This window comes from Pongo pygmaeus, chromosome 21 (genome assembly GCF_028885625.2).
Source record: "Pongo pygmaeus isolate AG05252 chromosome 21, NHGRI_mPonPyg2-v2.0_pri, whole genome shotgun sequence".
Lineage (NCBI taxonomy): Eukaryota > Metazoa > Chordata > Mammalia > Primates > Hominidae > Pongo > Pongo pygmaeus.
Genome location: NC_072394.2, coordinates 5,185,078 through 5,209,568, shown reverse-complemented (window position 1 = coordinate 5,209,568; position 24,491 = coordinate 5,185,078). Strand labels below are relative to the sequence as shown.

The window sequence follows — 24,491 nt, the reverse complement described above, 5'->3', positions numbered from 1 at the left end:
CAGTCCAGAAACTTGGCTAACTAGAACTCTAGCATTAGAATATCCCATGAAACTCCAGGAAAGAACACTTAAAGCTGGTGTTTTTTAGGATGGGAAGCTCTGTCCTGAGATTCTATATTTTCATGATGTAGAATTTGAATAGAAAGTGGAGGGGGAGGATGTATCTTAATTGACTAAAAGCCAAAGGAGACTCAGTGGTGATTTGCGAGAGGGTTTACAATTTTAAGATGCCGATTTCCAGGACTGGTCCATGACCCTATTAGACCAGATGCACCAGAAGTGGAGCCTGGGAATTTGAATTTTTGACAAGCTCGCTCTTCCTCCCCGACTCATGCACTCTAAAAATTGGGAGCAACTCTGCTAAAGTACTACAGTACCAGCTCTTAACTAATTATAATGTTTTTCTTCCTTGTTAAACTGAATTAAATAGCCTGGAAGCCAGTTTGTTGCTAAATTGCCACCTGACATCATTTTTAAGTAAAATAATTACACTGCCCCTTGAGCAAGTTATGGTCTAAGTGCTTCATGCCTATTAGCTGATCTGAGGGGTCAGTGAGTCAAAATGAACTTATTCTGTAATATTTCTTAGGTAGCAAGGAGCAAAATGGGCCAGAGCGTGGGTTTCCCACCTTTCCAAATGGCTTACACCTGTCTGCTCCAAAGTGAGCAAATGTGCAGCAAAAAACCAGTTGCCTTTAAAGGAAAAAAAAAAGTTCTACAGGCCTATCGGGCTTTGAAACTTGGGCTGAGCAATGCTCCACCATTTCCGTTTCGACTATGCGTCTCTTTCTTGCCTCTACTGGGAATGAGAAACAGGAGTTCAGAGGTTCCTGGTCTGGGAAGACATACAAGCACATGGGTTATGGGAAGCCTCCTCCTGCTAATGTGTATTTATACTTTGTAAGCTCTGATTCATCCAAGCATTGGAACAGAAATCTGCTTCCTGAGGTTCTGTTTTTAAATAGATAGTTTGCAAAAACAACAATTATTTTTCTTAACATTTTTTTTCCACCCCACAAGCAGCTAAACATCCCAGCTCAGGGTATGTCAGTCTCCAGCAATGCCAACAAACAGCTTGGTTATCTGAGCTAGAAGTGTGCCCTGAGGCAGTTCTCTATAGTTCTGGCCCCAGAAGTCTTAAAAACAAAGTTTAGAAACCATTAGGGCAATCTTGTTGCATCACTTCAAATCCACGAGGTATTTCGGGGTCTATTAAAAATAACAAATTTCCGTTTGCGAACCATTGCCTTCCAATGGCTGTTAAAATAAAACTAAGAGCGGGTTGGGGGGAGTGATGCTTGTAGGGCTGTCGTGGTATCGCTGCCTGGCCAGCCGAGGAGCCTAAACCCTGCCCGGCAGCCTCTGAGATCATGTCAAAAGGGTGCGGCTCTCTTGCTTTGGACATATATTCTACCTGTATTACTTGCTCTTGCATGCTGGGCACAACCTTCCTGGCTTAGAGTGTGTTTCTTTCAAGTCCAAGACAGCTTTTACAAGTCTCAAATTATGTATCATTATGCCTGGGTCCAGTATTAACCTGTGATATGCAAGTCAGGAAAATTAACCTGGAGAATAAAGGCTCTTAAATCCAGTAAGAACCTTGAATTGAGGTCTGCCTGCTGCCTTCTCCAACCCACCCGCACTGCAAATATCCACACCAGGGCACCCAAAGGTTGAGTTATCCAGAAAGCAAACGCAGATGCCAGCAACATGAAAGTAACAGCTTTGTTTTAAAGAGAAGCTCTCTTGGCAGGGCTGGTGGTGCTCATCGGTGATCCCGGAGGGAAATACAAGTTTGCAGCTGGCTTCCTAATCACTACTCAGGCAACCAAACAGGTTGGCCCCCTCTGTTCTGCACCTGAAGAGTAAAAAGCTGTTTTAGTTCATCCTTGCTGAGATATGTGCAGTTGAAATACCTTTATCATAGATGTTACATGTGAAATACCTTTATCACAGGATGTTAATGCAATCAAGGTCCTTACCCATCAAAGGATCCAACCCCCACTACTTTCCCAGAAGAGGAAACTGAGGCTCAGAGAGGTTCAAGGACTTGTTTGAAGTTATACAAAGAGTTAGCAATAGCCAGAACTAGAACTTGGGGATCCTGCTTCCTGGGCTGCTGTGTTTTCTGCCTCTTCTGGGAATTTGCGAGGTTTATGCTGGGATCCTGCCCTTAGTGTGATTTTAAAAGGTAAAGCCTTGGGAGATCAGCACTTCACAAAAATTGATGCAAAGTCTCAAGGGAGGTCACAGGAAGCGACTGCTAAGACAGTGTCGCCAATCTGAACTGGTTCTGCCTAGAAAGTGACATTGATATAAATCCGGGAGCAATAGGTGTTTTCTGCATCAAAGGCAGATTAAGCCCTGCTCCTTTGTAGGCTGTTCCTTTGTTCTTGGGAAGTTTTCGATTTCCCTTTTAGTTTTTGCTTCATAGAATTAAAATGAGTTGCAGGAAAAGAGGTTCAGAAAGGAAATCAACAGCCTCACTAGGTCCTATTGCTCCCTGTGTGCACGCATATGCACACACGCACATTTTACAGGCGTTTTCAGAACCGCACTGCTGCTCACTGGGTCTGAGATGCAGGTGCCAGGGTCCTCGCCAGTGTCAGGTGATTGCAATTATCATTAGGCCTCATCCCATGTTCCCTAACCACTCCCACTCCCCCTGGCAGCTTCCTTCCAGGTTATCACCACAAAAACACCTGAGCATTTAACAGGACTAAAATCCAGATCGCTTGAATGTGATGAAGTTCGCCACGTCCAGTGTGCGGTTGGGCCAGTTCAGACACACCTGAGAGTTCCTGGAACTGCCTGTGGGCAGCTCTGCTTCCTCCACCTGACATCCCCAAAAGGCTACGCCTCCACACTCTGCCCCACCCAGCACTGATGGATTAGCAAAATCTCCCACAAGTCATCCTTAACCTGTTTGTCGTGTCAGGGTAGGCCAGAAGTACATTCTATGTAGAAGTTTCCTCTGCGCCCAGGCACCCACACTGAGTGACTTGGAAAAACCCCATCCCCAAGACAGAAACATAAACCCTCCAAGTTCAGGACATGAACAATCAGATGCCCTCGGGGGCTCTCTCTGGCTTTGCAGTGATGTTACTTTAGAAGAATTTTTAAAGAATTCAAGGCATAAAGCAGAAAGGAAGAGCACAAACGTGACACGTCCTACAGGTTTGCAACAAACTAAGGAAAAAAGTGCCTCTAGTAAAGTAAAGGGAGTGGGAAGGGGCCGGGAGGGACCACAATCTCTGGCTTTCTCCACCTCCACGCCCTGTCATTTCCGTGCTTCCTGTGAGCTCTCAGTCGGACAGCGTTGGCTGCAGTGCAGTTACAAAAGAGGTCCTGAACATCTCCTGCAGAGCGTTCAGCCTCCACGTGGGCCTGACCCTTCCTTTACTAGACTGTTACTTTCACCTTCTTGGTGTGCAAAGCCAGGCTGTGTGCTTAGTGGTCAAGAGCATGCATTCTGGAGTGAGACTTCTTTGATTCCAACTGCAGCTCTTCCTTCCAGCTCCTGGTTTGAAATTTTCCACCTGTGTGTTCTAACAACACAGTTTCTGGGCTTTGAGGTTTGCCAGACCCAGATTCTTGGCACTGCCATTTACTAACTTGGGAAAGTTTCCAAAATTCTTTGCACCTCAGTTTCCTCATCTGTCATGGTGACAATAAATGTGTGCCACTGTAGTATTCATGAAAAGGGCTACAGGTAAAGGAAAGAGCACTGCTTTCAGTATTTGCTCTAAGCAACCATTAAAAGATTAAGGAATTCAGCTAGATTCCAACTGACAGTCTACTTTCTCACCATTACACCATTAAACTGGCCCTGTCAGAGAAGAGCTAAGTGCTGTTGGATCTGGTCGTAGGCAGGACTCCATGATGGCTCCCAAAGGTCCCTGGCCCCTGGTTATTCAATCAAACACTAATCCTGGTACTGCTGTGAAGGGATTTTGCAGATGTCATTAAAGTCTCAAATCTGTTAGCCTTCAAATATAGATTATCCAGGTAGGGCTGACCTAATTACAGGAGCTTTTTAAAAGCATAGTTTTCTCTGGCTGGTCACAGAAGGAGAAGTCAAAGAGATTCAAAGCATGAAAGTGATTCAATGCCAAGGTTTCTCCACTAATGAAATGGATGAGGTCACATGGCAAGCACCTGAGAAATGGCTTCTAGGAAGTCCCCTGCCAACAGCCAGTGAGACAATGCGGATCTTAGTCCTACAAATGTAAGGAACTGAATTCTGCCAACAAGGGAGCTTGGAAGTGGACCTTTCCCTGGTTGAGCATCCAGATGAGGATGCAGCCTGGCTGATGCCCTGATTTCAGCCTATGAGACCCTGAGCAGAGGGCCCAGCTAAGTGTCAAAAACTGTGAGATAATAAACTTAGGTTGTCTTAAGTCTCTCAATTTATGGTAATTTTTTACACAGGGATAGAAAACTAACATAGGCTTCTTCTAAAAACGATCGTACCAGCTATGTCACTTGTAGGTGTCGTATTTGGCTGTGACTATACAAATCGTTGTTAGCTTTTTCCCTGATCAATTCAGAGCCGGCTTCCAGCATAGGAGAAAGAAAAGCTCATTCAAGACAAGAATGAACTACAGGACTGTACAAAACTTGGTGCCTAATTGAAGTCTACAACGGTGTGTGGTCTGTGAGTGTCGACAGCTGTCTACAGCCTGAGAATAATGAGAATAGAACACAGTTTTATCCTCTATATCCCTCCAAACCCCTATTTTATAAAATGTGTGCCAAATGAGGTAAACTCAGATACCTGGCCTTGGAGGACTCCAGGACACTCAAGTCTTGAGATAGTTTTCTCTCCTTGTGAAACGAGATAATGTTTGACTTCCATTTTCTGGAGGTTTTCAGTGGGTTGGGCATTTCAGAAATACTTTGTATTCCCACCCCCGGCTTCCTCAGAGGCTTTCCCTACAAGGAAGTTCCCTCCTTGGCTGTCGTCACTGTACAGTGGCCATTTCTTTGGCACTGAGAAGGGGCTAAATGTGAAGCCAAACTTTCTCTCCCACCATCTCTCTGCTAGGAGTGCCCTTGCATGGAGGGCAAGGCAGGTGGCCTAGGCAGACATGCATTGCTGGTAGCAGAAAATTAAGGTTTCTCTTAAGTTCAGTGAGCTTTTCTAAAACATTATTAGGACCTGGAATTAGACTTGACAGACATGCAAAACAAGAGCCAAAGTTGTTTCTGCAACTGGGGCCCAGAAGAACATGAGATTTGATAAACTGGTACCAGGAAATGCTATCTTCAAGGGAAAACAGGGACAATTTGCTGTAGAAAATTCACAGATGGATGCAGAGACTCCTTGTCTTTGAGCTTGTGTAAAGATTTTAGTGACATCTAGAAGTTTCTTTCTGGTGAAGATGCATATTGGCATCAAAACAAGAACCCCAATAGCAACCCAGATCCCTGGCACCTCTGGCATAGAAAGCTCTGCTGCCTACAAGTGCCTTCAGATTGATGGGGCATTTTCACAGGAGAGCCACCTGAGAATATTCTTTTCTAGATGCCCCAGGCTCTGCCACAGGCAGACGGCCCACGTGCTGAGCAGAAGGGCACTGGGACAAGGCTCACTGGGGCAGCATTTTAAGGAGAATATATGAATAGAGCAATGTTGCTGCTTCACAAGGTCCTTCTCTGGTGCTGTGACAGGAAGGTCCCTCTAGACTCCTCCTACTGGGACACATCCCAAATACCCAGCCCAGTCTCCCACCTCCTGGCTGGAGGCTGCCCTGATTTACCATTCCACCTCTCCCTCTGACAACAGGAATGGATGCGCTGGTATTCATCTTCCCAGGCACCCACCGTGGGTTTGGGAAAGAGCCTTCTGAGTTCTTCTCACCAGTCAAGCGTGTGAAGGAGGAACTGAAAAGGCCTTGGGAGCTGCTGGGCCTAGAAAAATTCCCAGTCAATCCATCACCTGCCTCCTCTGGAGCAGGGTCTGTCAGTCTCTCCACTGTTCCTGGGGCAGGTGGAGAGAGGGATGTGAAGCAACGAGTGGAAATGAGGTGTGAGTGTGCATGTGTGTGTGTGTGTGTCTAAGCACAGAACAGGACTGGTAACAGAAGTGCAGGCGAGAGGGCGTGGGAGACTGGGAACTCATTTATAAAAGCTCTTCTGCCCTAAAGCAAGTCAAACTCCCTGCTGAGGAGTTGCTTTTTCTTCCTCCCTTTTGAGTCTTGTGTGCTGAACTGACCTCTCCCCTGGCAGAGGTCAGCGCTCTGCTCACCCCGCACACACTCAGCCTTCTGGGGTTTGATCGCCTTAGAGCCTGAAGAGGAGAGAATTCTTCAGCATTAATTTCTAAGAGAAAAGCCATAGTAAATCTTGTGAAGAAGCTGGATTTTTTTTTCAAAGAAATATATATACACGTTATGATAAAAATCTTTTGGGAACTGTGCAGAAAACAAAAAGCAAACGTAAAAACCATACATCATTATATAGCCCCCTCCCACAGCCTACTTCACTCCTAAAATAAATCAGGCTGGGTAATGAATGAGGTTTTAAGAAATGCAACTGAACTTAAAATACAAGGTCAGTATCTCATCCTAGGTAATCCTTTGGAGGATGAGAAATTCTCCTGATTTTCCCACAGGGTTATTTCAGATGCACTTTCTGAGCCAAACTATTTTAAAAGCGTTCGTTCTTCCACTGCCCTGCCAAATGCTAACTTGAGATTCACACGCACTTTTAGAGAGAGCCTATTAATGATATTAACGATCATGATCAAAGGCAAACCCCAGAGGTTTATGTAAAAATTTCAGACAATTATTTAGGTGCTTTAAAGACCCATCTTCTGAACGAGGGTAACAATTTCTCAACGTTGGCAAAGATGATGGGTGTGTTGGGATGTGTAGGTTCTAAAGCAGCAGAACCAATGTAGATGGGCCTTCAGAAGAAAACAAAACACATCTCTTTGTGAGATTAACATGTATGACTGTTGACTGACACCTTGTCCCCAAAGCCATTCCTACTCATTTACTTGAAAGTAGGTACACTTCTGATTTGCAGAAAGCCCCTCTTCTAAAGAATACTCAGCGGACCCTGTCTCTTTTAACATCCGCTATTTACACGCACACACCACATTTTTAAACAATAGTTCTTAACTATGGTGTCTCCTGAGAATCATTATTTGACGAGCTTTAAAAATACCAACGCCCAGGCCAAACCTCAGGGATTCTGATTGAACTAGAAGCTATCCAGGTGAACCCAGTAGGTGGCCAGTGTAGAGAACCATTTTCAAACAGATGTAGACATTAATACGTGGGAGGGGAATGTCTATCCCGATGCACTAAAAGCTGTGTTTGGCACTTAAAATATTAGAGATAATTTTATTTGACAGATGAAGAAACTGAGGCCTGGGAGGTTACATGACTTGTACCAAAACATATAAAACCAACTAGTGGCAAAGCAGCAGCCTGGACCCAGGGATTGCAGCTTGCAGCCCCATGCTGTTAGGCAGTCCCCAGATCCCAGGCCCAGCCCCCATGTCCAGGGCAGGGTGTCTTTCCTGTGGGTTAGGCCAGATGGCGGGCCACCACGACCAAAACACTAGGAAGAAATGAGCTACGCCTCATCGACTGCAGTGGTTCTCAGCATTGCACGCACAGCTATTCAAATGTATTATTCCAACCTGACTAAACTGCTTCTGAAAAGTTATGTGCAAAACTAGAGAAGCCTACAGTACTGAAATGAAAGGCAGTGTAGACAGTCAGCCCAGGACTTCATCAGTTCTGAGTAAAGATTAGATTCACTTGGAAAATGGAAATGAATCCACTTGGGGAATGTCAAGATCCTTGGAAAGGAGTCAAAGTGCCATAGTTTTAATCTTGCCAAAGAGGTCTATCTTAGCTCTTAGTTGGGAGCAGAATTGGGAACAAGTCCACATTGTAAGGAGCACCCCAAAATCTTAGGGGTCAATTTAATCCAAATGCTTCCTGCTGGGTTTTCAATACTTAAATCTTTAAGGCCGATGGTTAAATGGAAAGCTCCTTTGATTATTTTACATAGTATTCAAAACTGCAGAATTATTTCAACAAAGAAAACACAAACACTTCTTACAAATAGAGCATAATTTAAAATAGCTGTCCAGAAAAGGGCATTTTGAATATGTATTTCTTGGGGTTAATTCACTTGTTTTTGAAGAACAGAAGTGATACACAATTTTTTAAAACAATTTTACTCTTTATTCATAAAACAGTACATTTCTACTATATAAGTTTCATCTCCTAGGCATCCACAACCATCTGAACTATTTAAACAGTTTAAAACAAAACAAATGAGAAGATAAGGGAAAAAGAGCTCTCCTGGGGACTTACATAGCTGTTTGGTTTTTCAACTTGATTGAAGAAAGTTATTCGGGGGATCTGTCCAATTCACACCTTCTGTTCCCTGATCAAATACTTTAGGGTCAAACATATGGTTTTACTGATTTTTGCTCAAGCAAATAATTAACATTTTTGATAAGGAACTGTAATGGCAATTATAAGGTAATATGGTGTATGGTAATATTATGCTGCCAAAGGAAACATTTGTCTGTGATTAAATTCAAGCCCAGTACTGGGTAGCTCTAGATAATTAAAGATAATTTTATCCATTCAAGTCCCCTCTGTTAAGCTGAATATTGACACATATTTGTTCCCTGTCTTGTTAAATAAATATAGAAAGCAAATTAGAGCGAGTCCTGCAGATTTCTGAGAATTTAATTATACCCTTAAATTGCAATACCAATGATATATACGGTTAGATTTCTGTACTGAGTAATTATCTGAATTAACTTCATTTTACAACGCTTAATTTATTTTGTACTAAGGAAGGCTTTTAACTATTTAGGATAAACCAACCTAATTTTGATTTTTTTTACTTGCTTCAACATGTTTCAATTCATTAATGTTCCAATAATAAGGAATGAACTCTCTTGTCTTGACAAACCAAGCATGGCAATTTCCTCATAAGAGAAAAGAAGAAATTAAAATGATTTCCATATTCAAGTCACAGCACGCTGAAAAGAGAATTTTGAGTTCTTAGGAAAGGCATCTGTTATCTCCAAAGGAGGGCCACTCATTACAGTTTTGTGGAAATATTACAGTAGGGCCTGCCAAGAAGGAATTCAAGGAAATTGGGAATGGCGACACTGTGATCCCAGGCCATTCTCTTGAGCAGAGGTTTCCTTCCCTTATGTGTTCTGCCCTCGCCAAGCTCTTTCTGAAATCAAAGGCCACTGACATGCATAACAAACCATGCTAAAATCCAAACATGACACCAACAGCAAACAATTACACTGTGATCCCATTGTGGTCCCCAAGATATATCTTGAGATACTTCAGAGATAAGCTATATTCTCCATAAATCAAAATACAGAGGGTTTTTATGATTCTTGCTTTTTATAAAATGAAATACACTTCTATAGTATTAAAATAAGTGAACAAAAGAACTACAGCACTTACTTCCCTACCCCCAAATGTTTGCCTCTTTGCATTTCACAATTCATATGCATATCTGGACGACAGTTAACCTCCAGTGGCAAAGATAAGAAAATGTGAAAGAAAAATCATACAGATTGTTCCCAGACCTTTCTTGTTTATGGACATTAAAATAACCTCAACACCAATCTATTTCCATGCTGCTGAGAAAGTTAGGAAATTCAAAGTTATAACATTAATCAAATCAGATCAATGACTTCTCCAAGCATTGGAGTCACAGGGACTTTAATATAATTTGGGGTGCTACGCAAGTGGTTGAAGAACTTGTTCTTTTTGACTAAGAATACTGACATTGTTTCAGACTTTCAGATGCCAAATTATTTGTTCCCAGACCTTTCTTAGTTTATGGACATTAAAATAACCTCAACACCAATCTATTTCCATGCTGCTGAGAAAGTTAGGAAATTCAAAGTTATAACATTAATCAAATCAGATCAATGACTTCTCCAAGCATTGGAGTCACAGGGACTTGAATATAATTTGGGGTGCTACGCAAGTGGTTGAAGAACTTATTCTTTTTGACTAAGAATACTGACATTGTTTCAGACTTTCAGATGCCAAATTATTAAGATCATTAAGAATGTCAAAACAGGCCGGGTGCGGTGGCTTTCACCTGTAATCCCAGCACTCTGGGAGGCCGAGGTGGGCGGATCACGACGTCAGGAGATCGAGACCACCCTGGCCAACAAGGTGAGAACCTGTTTCTGCTAAAAAAAAAAAATACAAAAAATTAGCCAGGCATGGTGGCAGGCGTCTGTAGTCTCAGCTACTCAGGAGGCTGAGGCAGAAGAATGACATGAACCCGGGAGGCAGAGCTTGCAGTGAGCCAAGATGGCACCACTGCACTCCAGACTGGGCAACAGAGCGAGACTCTGTCTCCAAAAAAAAAAAAAAAAAAAAAAGAATGTCAAAACACATACCATTCCCAACAGTGAGAACTCTTCATATCCTACCTAATAAGCAACAACAACAAAAAACCCCTGGCATCCATTTACCCCTTTGTACTTCCAAATATCCAAAGAATCATGCAACCACTCAAATAACAAGAGAGCCAGGGGTGTTTCAGCCATGTACAAGAAAAACGCTTAAAGGCAAAATTCCTCAAACACATGTCACAGTGTGGGAACTGAGAGCCATTCTCTCCGTAAATCCTGTTAAAATCCCTTTTACATGAAGGGATGTGAGGGCTGTGAGGAAAACCACATCTATCTACAACCAAAGGTGCTATTTTTTCTCTTAGATCACAGTAATTGTTATATCCCCAACTATAACAAACTCTGAAGCCAAGACTTTTCTTGACAGAGAAATCATTCTAAGTACAAGTACTAGCCTTAACCACCAAACCCAGGTTAGCTAATGAAAGAAAAATTTCTCAATACTAGAGTGATACTTCGGAGAAAGATTAGAAGAAAACAAAAACAACAAAAAACCAACACAACAAACACATAAAAACTTCTCAATAGAAATTTTCTCTGGTGGCTCCAGCTCAAATACCTCCCCCCTAGTTCTGGAGTAGGCAGTGGCTATTGTTCTAGTACAGCTGTCTTTTTAATTCCAGACTCTTTTCCAGAGAGCTGCTGCTTCTTGGTCTATCCCCTGGGTTATTTATTACTTGTGCCCTCCCTATATATAAATCGTTCTAATTGCTTCTGTTTAAGAAGATTCAATGACACACTGTGGTCCTGTGTTCAATAAAGAGCACACCTAAAATACTGTTTGCTCTAAGAGAGGGGCCTACAGTGGGCCATGGAAATGCACATTCTACCAGGTACTCGGTTTCCACTCTGTGCAGCCCACCCCTATTGTATAAGCAGAGTCAGCTCCACTGAAGTTAGCATTCTGTTGGGCTCCCTCTTCTCCTATAGAATCCCTTGACTGGGTTCCGCTGGGAGCAGGAAAAAAGCCAAGAGGGAAGAGGACAGGACACCAGTAGGCAGGGCTGTTTCAAGTGGGGGTGGTGAGGCTGGGATCATGGGACAGGAACGGTTTCTAGGCAGGGTTTGGAACATCAAAGTAACAGTATCTACCACCATAGTCAGGTTTGGTGATCAAGATGGAATTTCATGGCCCAAAATGGTGCCATGAAATATAGCTGCTGCTTCATGAGTCTTACTGGTCTTAACAAGTGGGGACAGGAGATATGGGAAAGGATAGAACGGGATGGAATAAACCACTAATCCATCTCAAGCATGAACCTACACTATGCCTGTTTCTGTACTCTTTTCATTGTTTTGGGCTTTTCTGGGTGATTTTTCTGCTAACTTCAACACTTTAGGGAATATACTATGTTTTCCTTATTACTTAGGGGAGGTGCTATTTCAAAGGACCACCCCAGGTTGAACAGAAAAAATAAAAAGATGTATTGAATGAATGGACCTTGAATATTGTTTCTTTCCTATTTTAGAATGAAATTTGGTTATTGGAAATTTTTAGCGGGTGTCCATCCAAAATAAGTCATTGCTATAATTCACTATGTGACATTTCAGCAAGCCCACTGGAGACAGTGGGTGACATTGTAAAGGGAAGGCTCCCGTCTTGAAATTTGAACTGCCTGTGAAGCCTTCCAACTGGGAAACTGGAACCTGGTCACTGAGTTCCCGTTAGGTTATAGTCTGTCCCAAACCAAAATCCTGGAGGTGGGTGCAAGAGCAGGGACTGGGACATGCTTGAGCTACAGGCAACAACGAGCCTCTCTGATGTCTTCTCCTAAGGTTGGGCAGAATTGCCCATCAACTTCAACAATTATAAGGGTAAGTAACACCTTCGTGGGTGCGATGGCTGCCATACTGTAGAAGCCAGGAAGAGAGTGACCCATACACCAAACCCAAGTGTTTTACAAGTTTGAGGGAGTCCGAGGGGATGCATGTGCACATCTGGCCCCAACTGGTGAGCTCGATGGAGGCCATGGCAGCCAGGCTGGAGGAAGCACTGGGGAGTGTTCTATTAGTCCAGTGGTTCTCAAACTCGGGCATGTTTCAGAATCACCCAAAGGCAGTTACTCAGCACGGGGCAGGGCCCAATAACCACATTTCTAGCACATTTCCAGACAACGAAGCTGGTCCCAGGACCACATGCTAAGAACCACTAGCCTGTTCCTTCACTGCCCTCCTACTCAGGCTGAGGAGCAGGGGGATGGATTGTACCCCTGGAGCTGAATGGCAGCACGGCAGCACTGTCTTTGCGTGATCCATTGTGTGGTCTGCACAGTGATGTGCCAAGAAGGGGCTCATGATCAGTTTCTTCATGCAGTCCTTGCACAGTCTCCTCCCTGACAAGGTGGATGGCTCTTTGTCATTACTAATTCTCTGAAGACAGTCATAAAATACAATGATAAAGAAGCAACGCTGTTAGAACAAGCATATAGCCTCCTGGTTTGAAATGCTTTGAAAACAAACCATAGCCATAACACAGATAACATACTTCCTATTTAAATTAGTCATTCTAATTAATTCCTTTAACATCCCGGCATCTATATTCGCAGCTCTCTTGTCACAGGTTTGGCCACTATGTCCTCAACTCCAATGGTGCAGTCCTCTTCAGTGTTAATGGCCTCTTTCATATTTCTTTCTTTTCTTGGTTGGGCTGTTCTGAATTGTAGATAATCTTTCAGTGTTTGTGGCTGAGCCGGTTTGCTGTGCCTGCCCTGGGTTATTTTTCATAAGATGTCTGGAGGAGAGACTTTCCAAAACATGCAACTCTTCCTTAGACGTGGTTTTTGCCAAATCTTGTTTCAAAAGTAACCCTGGATCTGACAACTCTGAAGCTGGCAAAACCCTGACGGCTTTGCTTTTTTCCACTATTATTTCTCTCGGGACTAATCGATCACTTCCAAGAGAAACTCTCCTGTGGTGGTCGAAGTCTTCCGCAGAGCTGCAGTTCCTGCGTTTCTGTTGGGTTTTGGCCACTCGTGGACTTTGTTTTGGACCTGGTGATGCTGACTCACAGCTACAGACAGGGCTCCTGCTTAGAAGCCCTGTCTTTAACCGCTCCCCAGGATGAGGTTTTTGCTGGCCACTAGTGTCTTCTGGCTGGGTCTGATTAACTTTTTCCAGCTTTTGAACAGGAAGCCCCCAGTGGCTCTCAGCTGTCTTTATGTAATCCTTTGCTTGTCCTGTGGATTCTGATGGGGGACTGGAGGAAGCCTGACCATTATTCCTCCTCCTTGCTATCTCTGCAATCACTGAGTCACTAGATGTTTCCACAGTGTCTCTTCTGGTCTGTGATTTGCTCGTGACACTGCTTTTTGTTTCCGTTCTTTTCACACTGAAACAAACAAAAATGATTTTATGGTTTGTAAAGCTGTCATGGCACTGTTTCCTCCAGATTCCCTCTACCACATTTCCTACACCTGAAAAAGGAGGCAAGCACTACCTGCCTTCTCGCTTCCCCAGCAAATCTGGAAACACTCCCCACCACAAGTGTATGTTTAAATGCAGATTGAATCAAGCAAAAACCTTCACATTTTCCATTATACATGATACTGCTTATCAATCGTTGGGTTAAAAATGGATTTATGATGGCGTTCACATTTTAACTAAGGCAAATAGGTATTCATTTCCAATGTTAAGGGTCAGTACTGCCCATATACTGATTTTTTTTCCCAGGAGTAGACCCAGGCTCTGTGTACACAAATGTACACATACACACAATTTCTACTTGTGAGTAAAGAAAAATCTTCTGGAATTTCTCTCAGGCTATTTCAAGATGTTACCCAAATACAACCACCATTTAGCTGGTATCAGGTTTGTTGATCAAACTTGATCAACAAATGGGAGTAGGACTTAGTTAATATAATTTGAAATGTCCTGGAAGAAATTTCAGATAGTCAGCATGAAAGGCAATAAAATACAATCATGGAAGACAAAAGAGTGTCGATATAGCTGGATATAAGCCCCTTGCTCCTTACAGCATGCACAACAGACAATGTAACTTCACTCTGATGATAAAGTGCACTTTGAGGGGCAGGATAGAAGCTGCACAGGGAGAATTAGAGACTAAAGATCTTAACTTCAGCATATATTTACAGGTTTGTGAATGGCAAGAAATTTCCTCAACCACCAAAACATTGAAAGCTGAAATATTTATTTTGGCTAGCTTCAGTGCGAAAACAAATACATGTAATATTCATGTTCTTACTGTTGACACCAGGAGCATGAGGATTATCGTAATTATATTAAAGTTGGAACAAGGATCTTAGGAAAGGAATGTATTTTTTTAGATCTGTCTGTAGTCCCTCCGAAAGTGGTATGAAACACACCACCAACAGGTGCTTTTCATCTTCAAAGAACGTGTCATTAATTACTCCTTGCAACACACCTGTGAAGCAAGGATTCTATCCCTATTGTCCAGAAAGGAAGAGAGTCAGAAGGGAGGGGAGAGTAAGTACGTGATGGAGGGGAGTTTGTGCTTCAGTTCCAGGCACTCTGTTTAATTCTGGACTTCATGTTATCTATCCATACATAGAGACAGGCAAAAATGAGAAAAAGGAAACACATTGCACCTACATTTCTTTCAGAGCATTTCTTCGGAGCTTTGCACTGGGAGGAAGTGAACTCTCTGCACACTCAGCAAAGTAATCAGACACTCCATGGAGAACTCTTTCTGTCTACTCCAAAAGATAACAAAGGTTCAACCAGAAATCTATTAGCTGAACATGAGAGAAAACAGTCACACTCTGAATGCCCCAATGAACACATTTATTTTTGTAAAGACTGAATGAAACTGCTCAGTGGTAAGCTATTTTAACCTTTTTTACCTAGGACTTTATGGTTAATTGTAACTTCTTTAGGACTCCCAGTCCACATTTCATACATTAATATGCATCATAAACATACAAAACCATAAGGCAAATAATGTTGATTCCAAACCATCTGGGAACTCTTAGCCAATATCTGTTATCTGTGAGGCTCAGGCTGTGACAAAAGCTCCAGAATCCTACTGTGTGGGGCAACGTGCCTGTGAGCTCTGTTCTTCTAGCAAGACCTGGTGACACAGTGGTCTACACCCTTACCATCCTAAGAATTCCACATATTTTCTCTATCTGCAAAAATAAAGAATATTTTGTGGCCGGGCGCAGTGGCTCACGCCTGTAATCCCAGCACTTTGGGAGGCCGAGGCGGCCGGATCACGAGGTCAGGAGATCAAGACCATCCTGGCTAACATGGCGAAACCCCGTCTCTACTAAAAATAAAAAAAAAATTAGCCAGACGTGGTGGCGGATGCCTGTAGTCCCAGCTACTTGGGAGGCTGAGGCAGGAGAATGGCGTGAACCTGGAAGGTGGAGCTTGCAGTGAGCCGAGATGGCACCACTGCACTCCAGCCTGGGCAACAGAGCGAGACTCTGTCTCAAAAAAAGAAAAAAAAAAAAGAATATTTTGTCACACCTAAGACCATAGCAACAGTCAAATCTTTTAATATTGGCATTTTGAAAACTAGAGTTTGTGATTCTTGGCTACTAAAAAATTTGGGACTTTTTTCCTTATACTAACCACCACTCTGGTTTTATATAATTCATAGATTATCTGCCTATCTAGCCTTTTGTGTTCCCATGGAAGCATCATAAGGAAGTAATTATAAAATGTAAAAGCCTACCTACCTTGCCAACATTAACCCATTTCATGCTTTTGGAATCTCTTCTCCTTTTGGTTATCAAGTAGATAATCCACACAAGTTGTTAACTCCTCACATTTTTTGAGAAACTAACTATTCTTCTCCATCAAATTCCAATAAAATGTTGCTACCACCAGAAACAGCTTTAGTAAGTTGTCAGTAGGTCCTTGCTTTAGACATACACTGGAATTAGCAGTGACAGCCCCAGAGTACCTGGTGGGTGGCAGCCATGAGTACCGTGCCTGGTTATCCTACAGGCCGAGGGGATGTGCTTTGCCTCATCACTGCCCTGCACCACTGAGGATGGGCTCTTCACGCTCTTCAATTGTGCCTATCCATCTCAGACCTGGGCCAGTGTCATTCAAGGTCATATCTGGTTATAACCCAAGTGAGTTTTAAGCTAGTGAACAGAATATTCTAGATTTTATTGGATTATACTCCCTTTTTTTTGTTTTCTAAGACTTACTAGTTGGCCAAAATGAGTGACAGCTTAAAATTCAAATGAGAGAGAGAAAGAGAGAGAGAGAGAGAGAGGAATCGAGATTTATGTGTGAAACACTTCTAAACATGCCCTATAAGTACAGTAGATTCTCCCCTCACAGCCACACCCTGTAAGTGCTGTATTTTCAGAGCTGAACAATTAACATAAGGAGCATGAGTCAGGCTTTGAACAACTCTGTGGGAACCAGAAAGCCTTTTGCTATTAGGAATGATGTAAATTCCCCAAGGCTGGAAGAAATCCACAATGGAAGGCAGACAGGGTCATAAATAACAACAATGAATACTGCATATGCCACATAAACTATGATGCTGTGATAGTGACACTCTTTCAAATCTCGTATTAAATTCAATCACTGCCTTTATTCATTTATTTTAAAAATTCAGTTTAAAGAGCACTATGCATTTCCTATGGGAACTTCAAAAACTCCTTTAAGAAGCAGAGCAGTCGGCTCTCATCCCAAATTCCTCTGACAACAATGGGGGAAAATGTCCTTGGAAGAAAAAGGACAACAGAAAATATGACGGAGTGACAGGAGGAAATGTCCTGTTCAAAAAGTGTAAAATCTGTGACTTAGTTTTCAAAAAAAAAAAAAAAAAAAGAAAGAAAGAAAAAAAAAAGGAAAGAAAAGGAAAAAAAAAAAAGAAAGAGAAAGGCAAGGCGGGGTCTCCTGCTTACAAATTAAAACCACATTTGGCAATTTGTTGAAGGAGGCATATTTACATTTGTATGAAGACTGGGTGGGCAGGAAAAAAAAGATTAGACTCCCTCTTCAGCCCCTAAGCTGTCAGGTCTCATTAGAAATCTCTTACTCTAACATTTCTAGGGTCAATTCACTCCCCTTTGTCTCTAAATCAGAGCCTCCAGTGCTGCTCCCCTCCCCCGCCCCCCCAACCCCCAAGCCCCCAAACAAGTATTCCTTAGGAAGCAGCTATCACCTGGGAACAGGATTTCCTAAAGGCAGTAGTCCTGATTACTAAAGGCTTCTCACATCTGGCATCAAAATGCAATCTGAGGCTTATCCGGAGGCACAACGCCAAGGTGCAGATATATAATGTGTGCTAAGAGGGTTGCAAGTGCCTTCTGGGCTTATGGGACGACCCTACTACTTTTCAGATTCTGCCATGAATAATGATCCCATCATCTCTTGCAAAGAATGAAGATAAACCCACCATATTCAAAGAAGCTACCAAAGAGCTGGCCATCCAAAGTCCAGAATGGGACATTCTGAGTCCATGGAGACTCAGGTATTAAAAAATTAGATTAACCAACAGGATCATCCAGTTGGTTGATCATCCAGTAAGGATCATCCAGTAGGGAACCAACAGGATCATCCAGTAAGGAATCATAAATGATTCCTTACAACCTGGAAGGTAGCTCTCTCTCTTGGGCCAAGGAATAAAATTCTGCAAATATCATTCCTTGGTATACTCCATTTCCAGCCATCTGCCTCATCCCCACCCTACCTCCTATTTTGTTTTACTTTTTGGTTATACTTTGAAGATTTTTGATTCAAAAGTTTCTCTCTATAAAGAATGTCAGTACACAGTTCTAGGGCAAAACCAAACAGAAATAGGGCAAAGCCCTGGCCTCTAGGGAGATACCCTCCCTCAGCAACCTAAGCAGCCTAGGCAGGCCACAGGGCAAGGGATCAGGACTTTTCTCCATCTTTGGGGGTACTCTGGAGACCAGTATCCCAAGGATGAAGACAGTCAATGCACATGTCCCAGTACAGAACCAAGGGGAAGGCTGAACAGGCGAATGTTTGAGTATGACAATGGGTGATATTACCCTATTCCTGTATGGGCTGACCTGGGAAACACATTTTAAACTCCAGGATAGAAAGGACTGTAAAGAGAGTCCCCACCAGGATGGGCTAGGTGCCTAAGATATCCTTTTTGCCTCTGATCAGAGAACAGGCTAATTTGAGATGCAGTTAGAAATACTGGGCCAGGCGCAGTGCTTCATGCTTGTAATCCCAGCACTTTGGGTGGCCAAGGTAGGAGGATAGCTTGAGCTCAGGAGTTCGAGACCAGCCTAGGCAACATAGTGAGACCTCATCTCTATAAAAAATTAGCCAGGCGTGGTGGTGTGCACTTATAGTCCCAGCTACTCAGCAGGCTGAGATGGAAGGATCACTTGAGCCCAGGAGGTCAAGGCTGCAGTAAGCCATGATTGTGCCACTGCATTCCAGCCTAGGTGACAGAGTAAGGCTTTGAAAAAAAAAAAAAAAAAAAAGAAAGAAAGAAGGAAAGAAAGGAAGGAAGGAAGGAAGAAAGAAAGAAAGAAAGAAAGAAAAACACTGGGCAACGTTTAAGTCCCAAAGGCACATTGAAACTGGATAAACCAAGGAGTCACCCCACAGTGACTTACAAAAACTGGTTTTGAACAGAACACTGTTGGATTAATGGGAGATAGGGAGAGAAGTTGGCCTAAAACAGCAGAGAAAACACCTGCTCTTGAGCTTCCAACCTCCTCACGAAGTCTGTAAAGCAGAGGAGGGGCTCCCGCAGGCCAGTGGGAAGACTGGCTGCATCAGAGGCACAGAGGGAGCCTTTTGAAAATGGAGATTCCCAAGACCCATCCATGGAAGTGTTCTGATTCACAAGATCTGGGATGTGGCGAGGGCATCTATATTTAGGTTCCCAGGTGATTCAAAAACTGCCGATATACATAAAACAACGCTCAGCAACGCAGAGCAACAGATAAACAAACACAAACTGGTACAGTGAGACAGCCTTTTGCAAAGTGTGGTCTGTTTATCCCATGCATCAAAATCATGTGGGAAGTGTGTTAGAAAATGTTCTAGGTTCCACCTCAGAATTTGGATCTCTAGGAAGTGGGGTCAGGGCATGTATATTTTGGGCAAGCCCCTCAGTGATTCTGATACCCAGCAGAATTATTGAACTTCTGCCCTAAAGGTACACAGAATTGATAACTGAGCAGAATCCCACAGAATAATCCAATCAGACAATATTGAACTCTGTACCTGGCAAAGCTTGAGGCCCTTGAGGGAAAGGACCTTGCTTTCACGGAGCCCCTATCTCAATGGAGAAGACAACAAACAAACAAATAAACATATGTCAGGTGGTGATGATGTTATGGGGAGAAATAAACATCTAAAGGGCCATGGGGTGCTATGTTAGATACGGTGGTCAGGGAAGCCTGTGGTAGATAACAAGGTGGGCTTTACACTGAGACCTGAGTGAAGGACAAGCCACAGGAGCAGACAGGGAAGAGCGTTTTGGGCAGGGGGAAGAGTGAACACCAAGGGTCTGAGGACAGAGTATGCCTGGAAGGTGCAGAAACTGGAGAGTAAACCAGGGGAAGAGGTCAGGAAGCAGGAAAGAGGGGTGTGTGTGCGTACTGGTGGTGAAAAGGCAGATCTTGTGTGACTTTCATAAGGATGGCATATTTTATTGTGAGGAAGATGATATACCCCTGGAAGCTTCCTAGAAGAAAAGGGACTTGACATTTTAAAAGGAATACCTTGGGCGTTGTAGAGGGACAAGGTTACAAGGAGGAAGACTAGTGATGAGGCCTCGGCAATCATTGATGGAGAAGAGCCTGCTCCTTGGGGAGCAGTGGTTAGACTGGAAGTATAATTTGATGCAAGACCCAACACAATGTGCTGATGGACTGGATATAGGGAGTGGGAGAAAGAGAAGTCATTGGTGACTCCATAATCTTTGGTTTAAATAACTGGATGAAGGAAGTTGGCCTTTACCAATACAGAAAACATAGTAAATTTAGGGTCAGGCTTGGGGAATAAGACCAAGAAATCAGTTTTAGGCGTTACTATAGTATGACTGTGTCCCCTCCAAAATTCAGGTGCTGCCAATGTGATGGTATTAAGAGGTGGGGCCTTGAAGATGTAATTAGGCCATGAGGGCTCCACCCTCATGAATGGGATTAGGTGACTTTATAAAAGGGCCTGAAGGAAGGAGTTGGACCTATTGTCCTTCCACCTTGTGGGGACACTGCTCCTCCTTTCTGGAGCATTCAGCAATGAGACACCATCTTGGAGGCAGAGACTAGACCCTCACCAGACTCCAACCTGCTGGCGATTTGATCTTAGACTTCCCAGCCTTGAGAACAATAAGAAATAAATTTCTGTTCTTTATAAGTTACCAGTCTTGGGTATTGTGTTATAGCAACACAAATGGACTAAGATGGTGTAAGAGTCCTCCTGGATATCTAAATGGAGGTGCTGAGCAGGCAGAAGACGCAGGTTTCCAGCAGAGGGAGGTCTGAGCTGCAGACACAAAGCTGGGAGGTCTGAGCTGCAGACACAAAGTCCTCAGAGTCAGTCAGGATGAGCTCTACTAGGAAATGACTTTGGATGAGTAAAAGAAGTTGAAAAGATGAGGAGGATTCAGGAAAAGAGACTATGAGGGAAGCATCAGTGAGGAGGAAAAAAATCAAGATAGCATATTGCTCCTGGAGGCAAGAGAGAGTGACATGGAAGTGAAGAATGAAATGCCAATGAAAGTGACAACTGTATGGAACACTGCTGACTGGTTATGAGTGAAAACTGATCACTGGAAGGAAGGTGACTTTGACATAAGCTGTTTTTGATGAAGTGCTGGGATCCAAGCCTACCTGAGATGGGGTCAAGGGAGAAGTGCAAGTGGCTGCATTGGCACTTCTCCAGTATGAAGGCAGACTGGAGACCGAACTCTCCAGGAGAAACAGAATGTGAACTGTATGAGCAACTTGAAATTTTCTACAGACCCATTAAAAAAGTAAAAGGACACTTTTAAAGGTGAAATTACATTTCAATAATATATATTTAACATAATATAAAATATAATTATTATAACACGTAATCAATGTAAAAAATATTCAGATGTTTTATATACTAAGTCTGCAAAGTCTGGTGTGCACTTTAAACTTAGATTACATTATTTCTGACTTGCTGTATTTTAAATACTCCGTAGTCAATTGTGGCCAGTGGCTACAAGTACTGGCCAGCACAGGTCTAGCCAACACCTCTTTGGATGAATTTTGCAGTAAGGGAGAACAGAGAAACGGGGGCACCCACCACTGTCACCCTCAATACAGCTTGGTGAGGCAGATATTAATACCACACCCCATGGTCAGATGCTGCTGGCTAGAACCTGGTGTGTGACATGGACACACAACATGGGATGGTAACACCCCTACCCATCCGACAAACATGGCCTATGTTGGGAATGACTTGCAGCCAGCTCTCCAGCAACTGGCTGAAGGCTCTAAGACATTAATATTAGCTGAGGTTGGAGTTTATGGCGGCAGATCTTTGGGGCCATGGCATTAGGTTACTGGTCACTCCAAGAGTCCTTGGGGTGCACCAGCCAATCCCAGCTCATCCTGACCACATGGCCCACCCCATATGATCCTCCTAGTATCCTTCACAGCCATACTGGAAGCATATGGCAGAAGCTATCCCACCAAACTCTTGTTTTTAGGATTGTAAAACGTCATGTGAAGGCAATAAAGGGATGAAAAAAAGCTATTCAATGTCTTTAAAATTGTTCTCAGGGTAGGACTTCATGAATTCTGTCTTCATCTTTTGAGAGCTGGTTCTGTTTTCTCATGGTTATGTACATGAATTTCTTCTGATTCTGTCAAATTCAACCCCAAATGAAAATAATTAATGGCTGGCTTTACTGGGTGCTGGACATGCGACGCGATGCCTCTGATGGCGAGGTCCGATGAGGCTACCACAAGGTGTCCCTGCAGGTACACCCGGACTGGGTGGGTGAGGGCGACAAGGAGGACGCCACCCGCTGCTTCCAGATCCTGGGAAAAGTCTATTCCATTCTCAGTGACAGAGAACAGAGAGCAGTGTACGATGAGCAAAGAACAGTGGACGAAGGCTCTCCTGTGTTCACCCAAGACCGAGACTGGGAGGCGTATTGGCGGCTACTCTTTAAAAAGATATCTTTAGAGGACATTCAAGCTTTTGAAAAGACATACAAAGCTTTGGAAGAAGAGCTGGCTGATATTAAGCAGGCCTATCTGGACTTCAAGGGTGACATGGATCAGATCATGGAGTCTGTGCTTTGCGTGCAGTACACAGAGGAACCCAGGATAAGGAATATCATTCAGCAAGCTATTGACGCCGGAGAGGTCCCATCCTATAACGCCTTTGTCAAAGAATCGAAACAAAAGATGAATGCAAGGAAAAGGAGGGCTCAGGAAGAGGCCAAAGAAGCAGAAATGAGCAGAAAGGAGTTGGGGCTTGATGAAGGCGTGGATAGCCTGAAGGCAGCCATTCAGAGCAGACAAAAGGATCGGCAAAAGGAAATGGACAATTTTCTGGCTCAGATGGAAGCAAAGTACTGCAAATCTTCCAAAGGAGGAGGGAAAAAATCTGCTCTCAAGAAAGAAAATAATGGAATTTTTCTCTTCAAAGGTCCTTAGGTGTAAATTGATGTCATCGTAGGCAAGGTGCAGGCAAGATTTGAAGGCAAAAATCAATTCAACTTTTGAGAAAAGGTGTCTTTCCAGCCTGAATTTTTCAGATTGACTAGACCAAGCAGAATCCCTCAACCTGATCTTAGTATTTCCTAGAAAGCACTTGACATTGTGTGAGGTCTCACCTGAAGGAACTTGGTGGTGACAGTTGGGAGGGTGGAGGGAGGCAGTGTCCTTCCTGACAGCACTTGCCTCCATGGATCTTCTGTACACAGAACTCTTATCTAGGATGTGGTTCTGTTCATGCCGCTTTCTGCGATGTGTGTGTCTGTTAGAATAGCCTCTCTACCCAGCTAGAACACCTTCCAGACACTTGCTGGACAGCCATCTTCCACATACTTCCCGGTTTACATTTGGTCTTAACGATCTTGAATAGATCCTCTCTTCATTTTACTCAGCCAGGTTTTGCACTGATGTACAGGTGTTAAATTACTTCAAGCATTTTTGTAAGAGTTGTATATGATTAAATAAAAAAGGTAAAACATGATGATTAAAAAAATAATAATAATTAATGGCTGGGCGTGGTGGCTTACACCTGTAATCCCAGCACTTTGGGAGGCCCAGGCGGGTGGATCACCTAAGGTCAGGAGTTCGAGACCAGCCTGACTAACATGGTGAAATCCTGTCGCTACTTAAAACACGAAAATTAGCCGGGCATGGTGGTGCATGCCTGTAATCCCAGCTACTCGGGAGGCAGGAGAATCGCTTGAACCTGGGAGATGGGAGGTTGCAGTGAGCCGAGATTACGCCACTGGCACTCCAGCATGGGCAACAAGAGCGAAACTCCATCACAATAATAATAATAATAATAGTAACCCAACCAGAGTATTTTGAAAGTAGGCAATTCACAGGAGAATATTATAAAACATAGTCTTAGGGCATATTCAAAATGTTACTGCTTCTTGATTCCTCCTAATCACATCTGCTGAGAATGATACACCCAGAGTTGATCGAATCAGGCTGAGGCTCCTGGCACACGAGTCCCAGCACAGAGGTGAAAGGGAGTGGAGTCTAAGGTCTCATTTTCACTGTTGGCTTGTCCCAGGGCTAGCTTCTCAACCCCTTGATGGCTGGTTTCTCATCTACCTTACAGGATTGTTTGGGAAATTTAAATGCAGTGAGGTGTATGAAGGAAATTTGGAAACTGGAGAGTGTTGAACATATTTTCAAAAGTGATGCCTTCACAAACCATATGGGGCTGGAGAGAACGCAAGAGTGCCTTGAAATCATGAAGAACTCATGTGATTCTTAAAGTCCTTTTCCCAACACCTCATCTGGGCCCCAAGGAGTATTCATCAGGGCAGGTATTGTCACTATGTGATGGATGAGAAGAATGAGACCCACAAAGACTGAGGCCATGCATGTAGTCAGGGGCAGAAATGAGTCTAGGAGGCCTGCTCCCTGTGCAGTAGTACTCT

The 24,491-nt window shown here is 43.4% G+C and overlaps 1 protein-coding gene and 1 pseudogene across 4 annotated transcripts in view; one reads left to right on the top strand and one right to left on the bottom strand.

Annotated features, from left to right (window-relative positions):
- Positions 1 to 8,184: 8,184 nt before the first annotated feature.
- The window catches only part of SLX4IP (SLX4 interacting protein), a 200,806-nt gene continuing 184,499 nt past the window's right edge, over positions 8,185 to 24,491 (bottom strand). For all 4 annotated transcript variants that reach the window (XM_063659428.1, XM_054467844.2, XM_054467846.2 and 1 more), the window contains 2 exons: positions 15,008 to 15,108; positions 8,185 to 13,766 (listed from right to left, as the gene is read on the bottom strand). In XM_063659428.1, the coding sequence (XP_063515498.1) occupies positions 13,046 to 13,766; positions 15,008 to 15,108 (822 nt within the window). In that variant the 3' untranslated portion in view covers positions 8,185 to 13,045. The remainder of the gene's footprint in view (positions 13,767 to 15,007; positions 15,109 to 24,491) is intronic.
- LOC129022119 (dnaJ homolog subfamily C member 9-like) lies at positions 22,237 to 23,166 on the top strand (annotated as a pseudogene).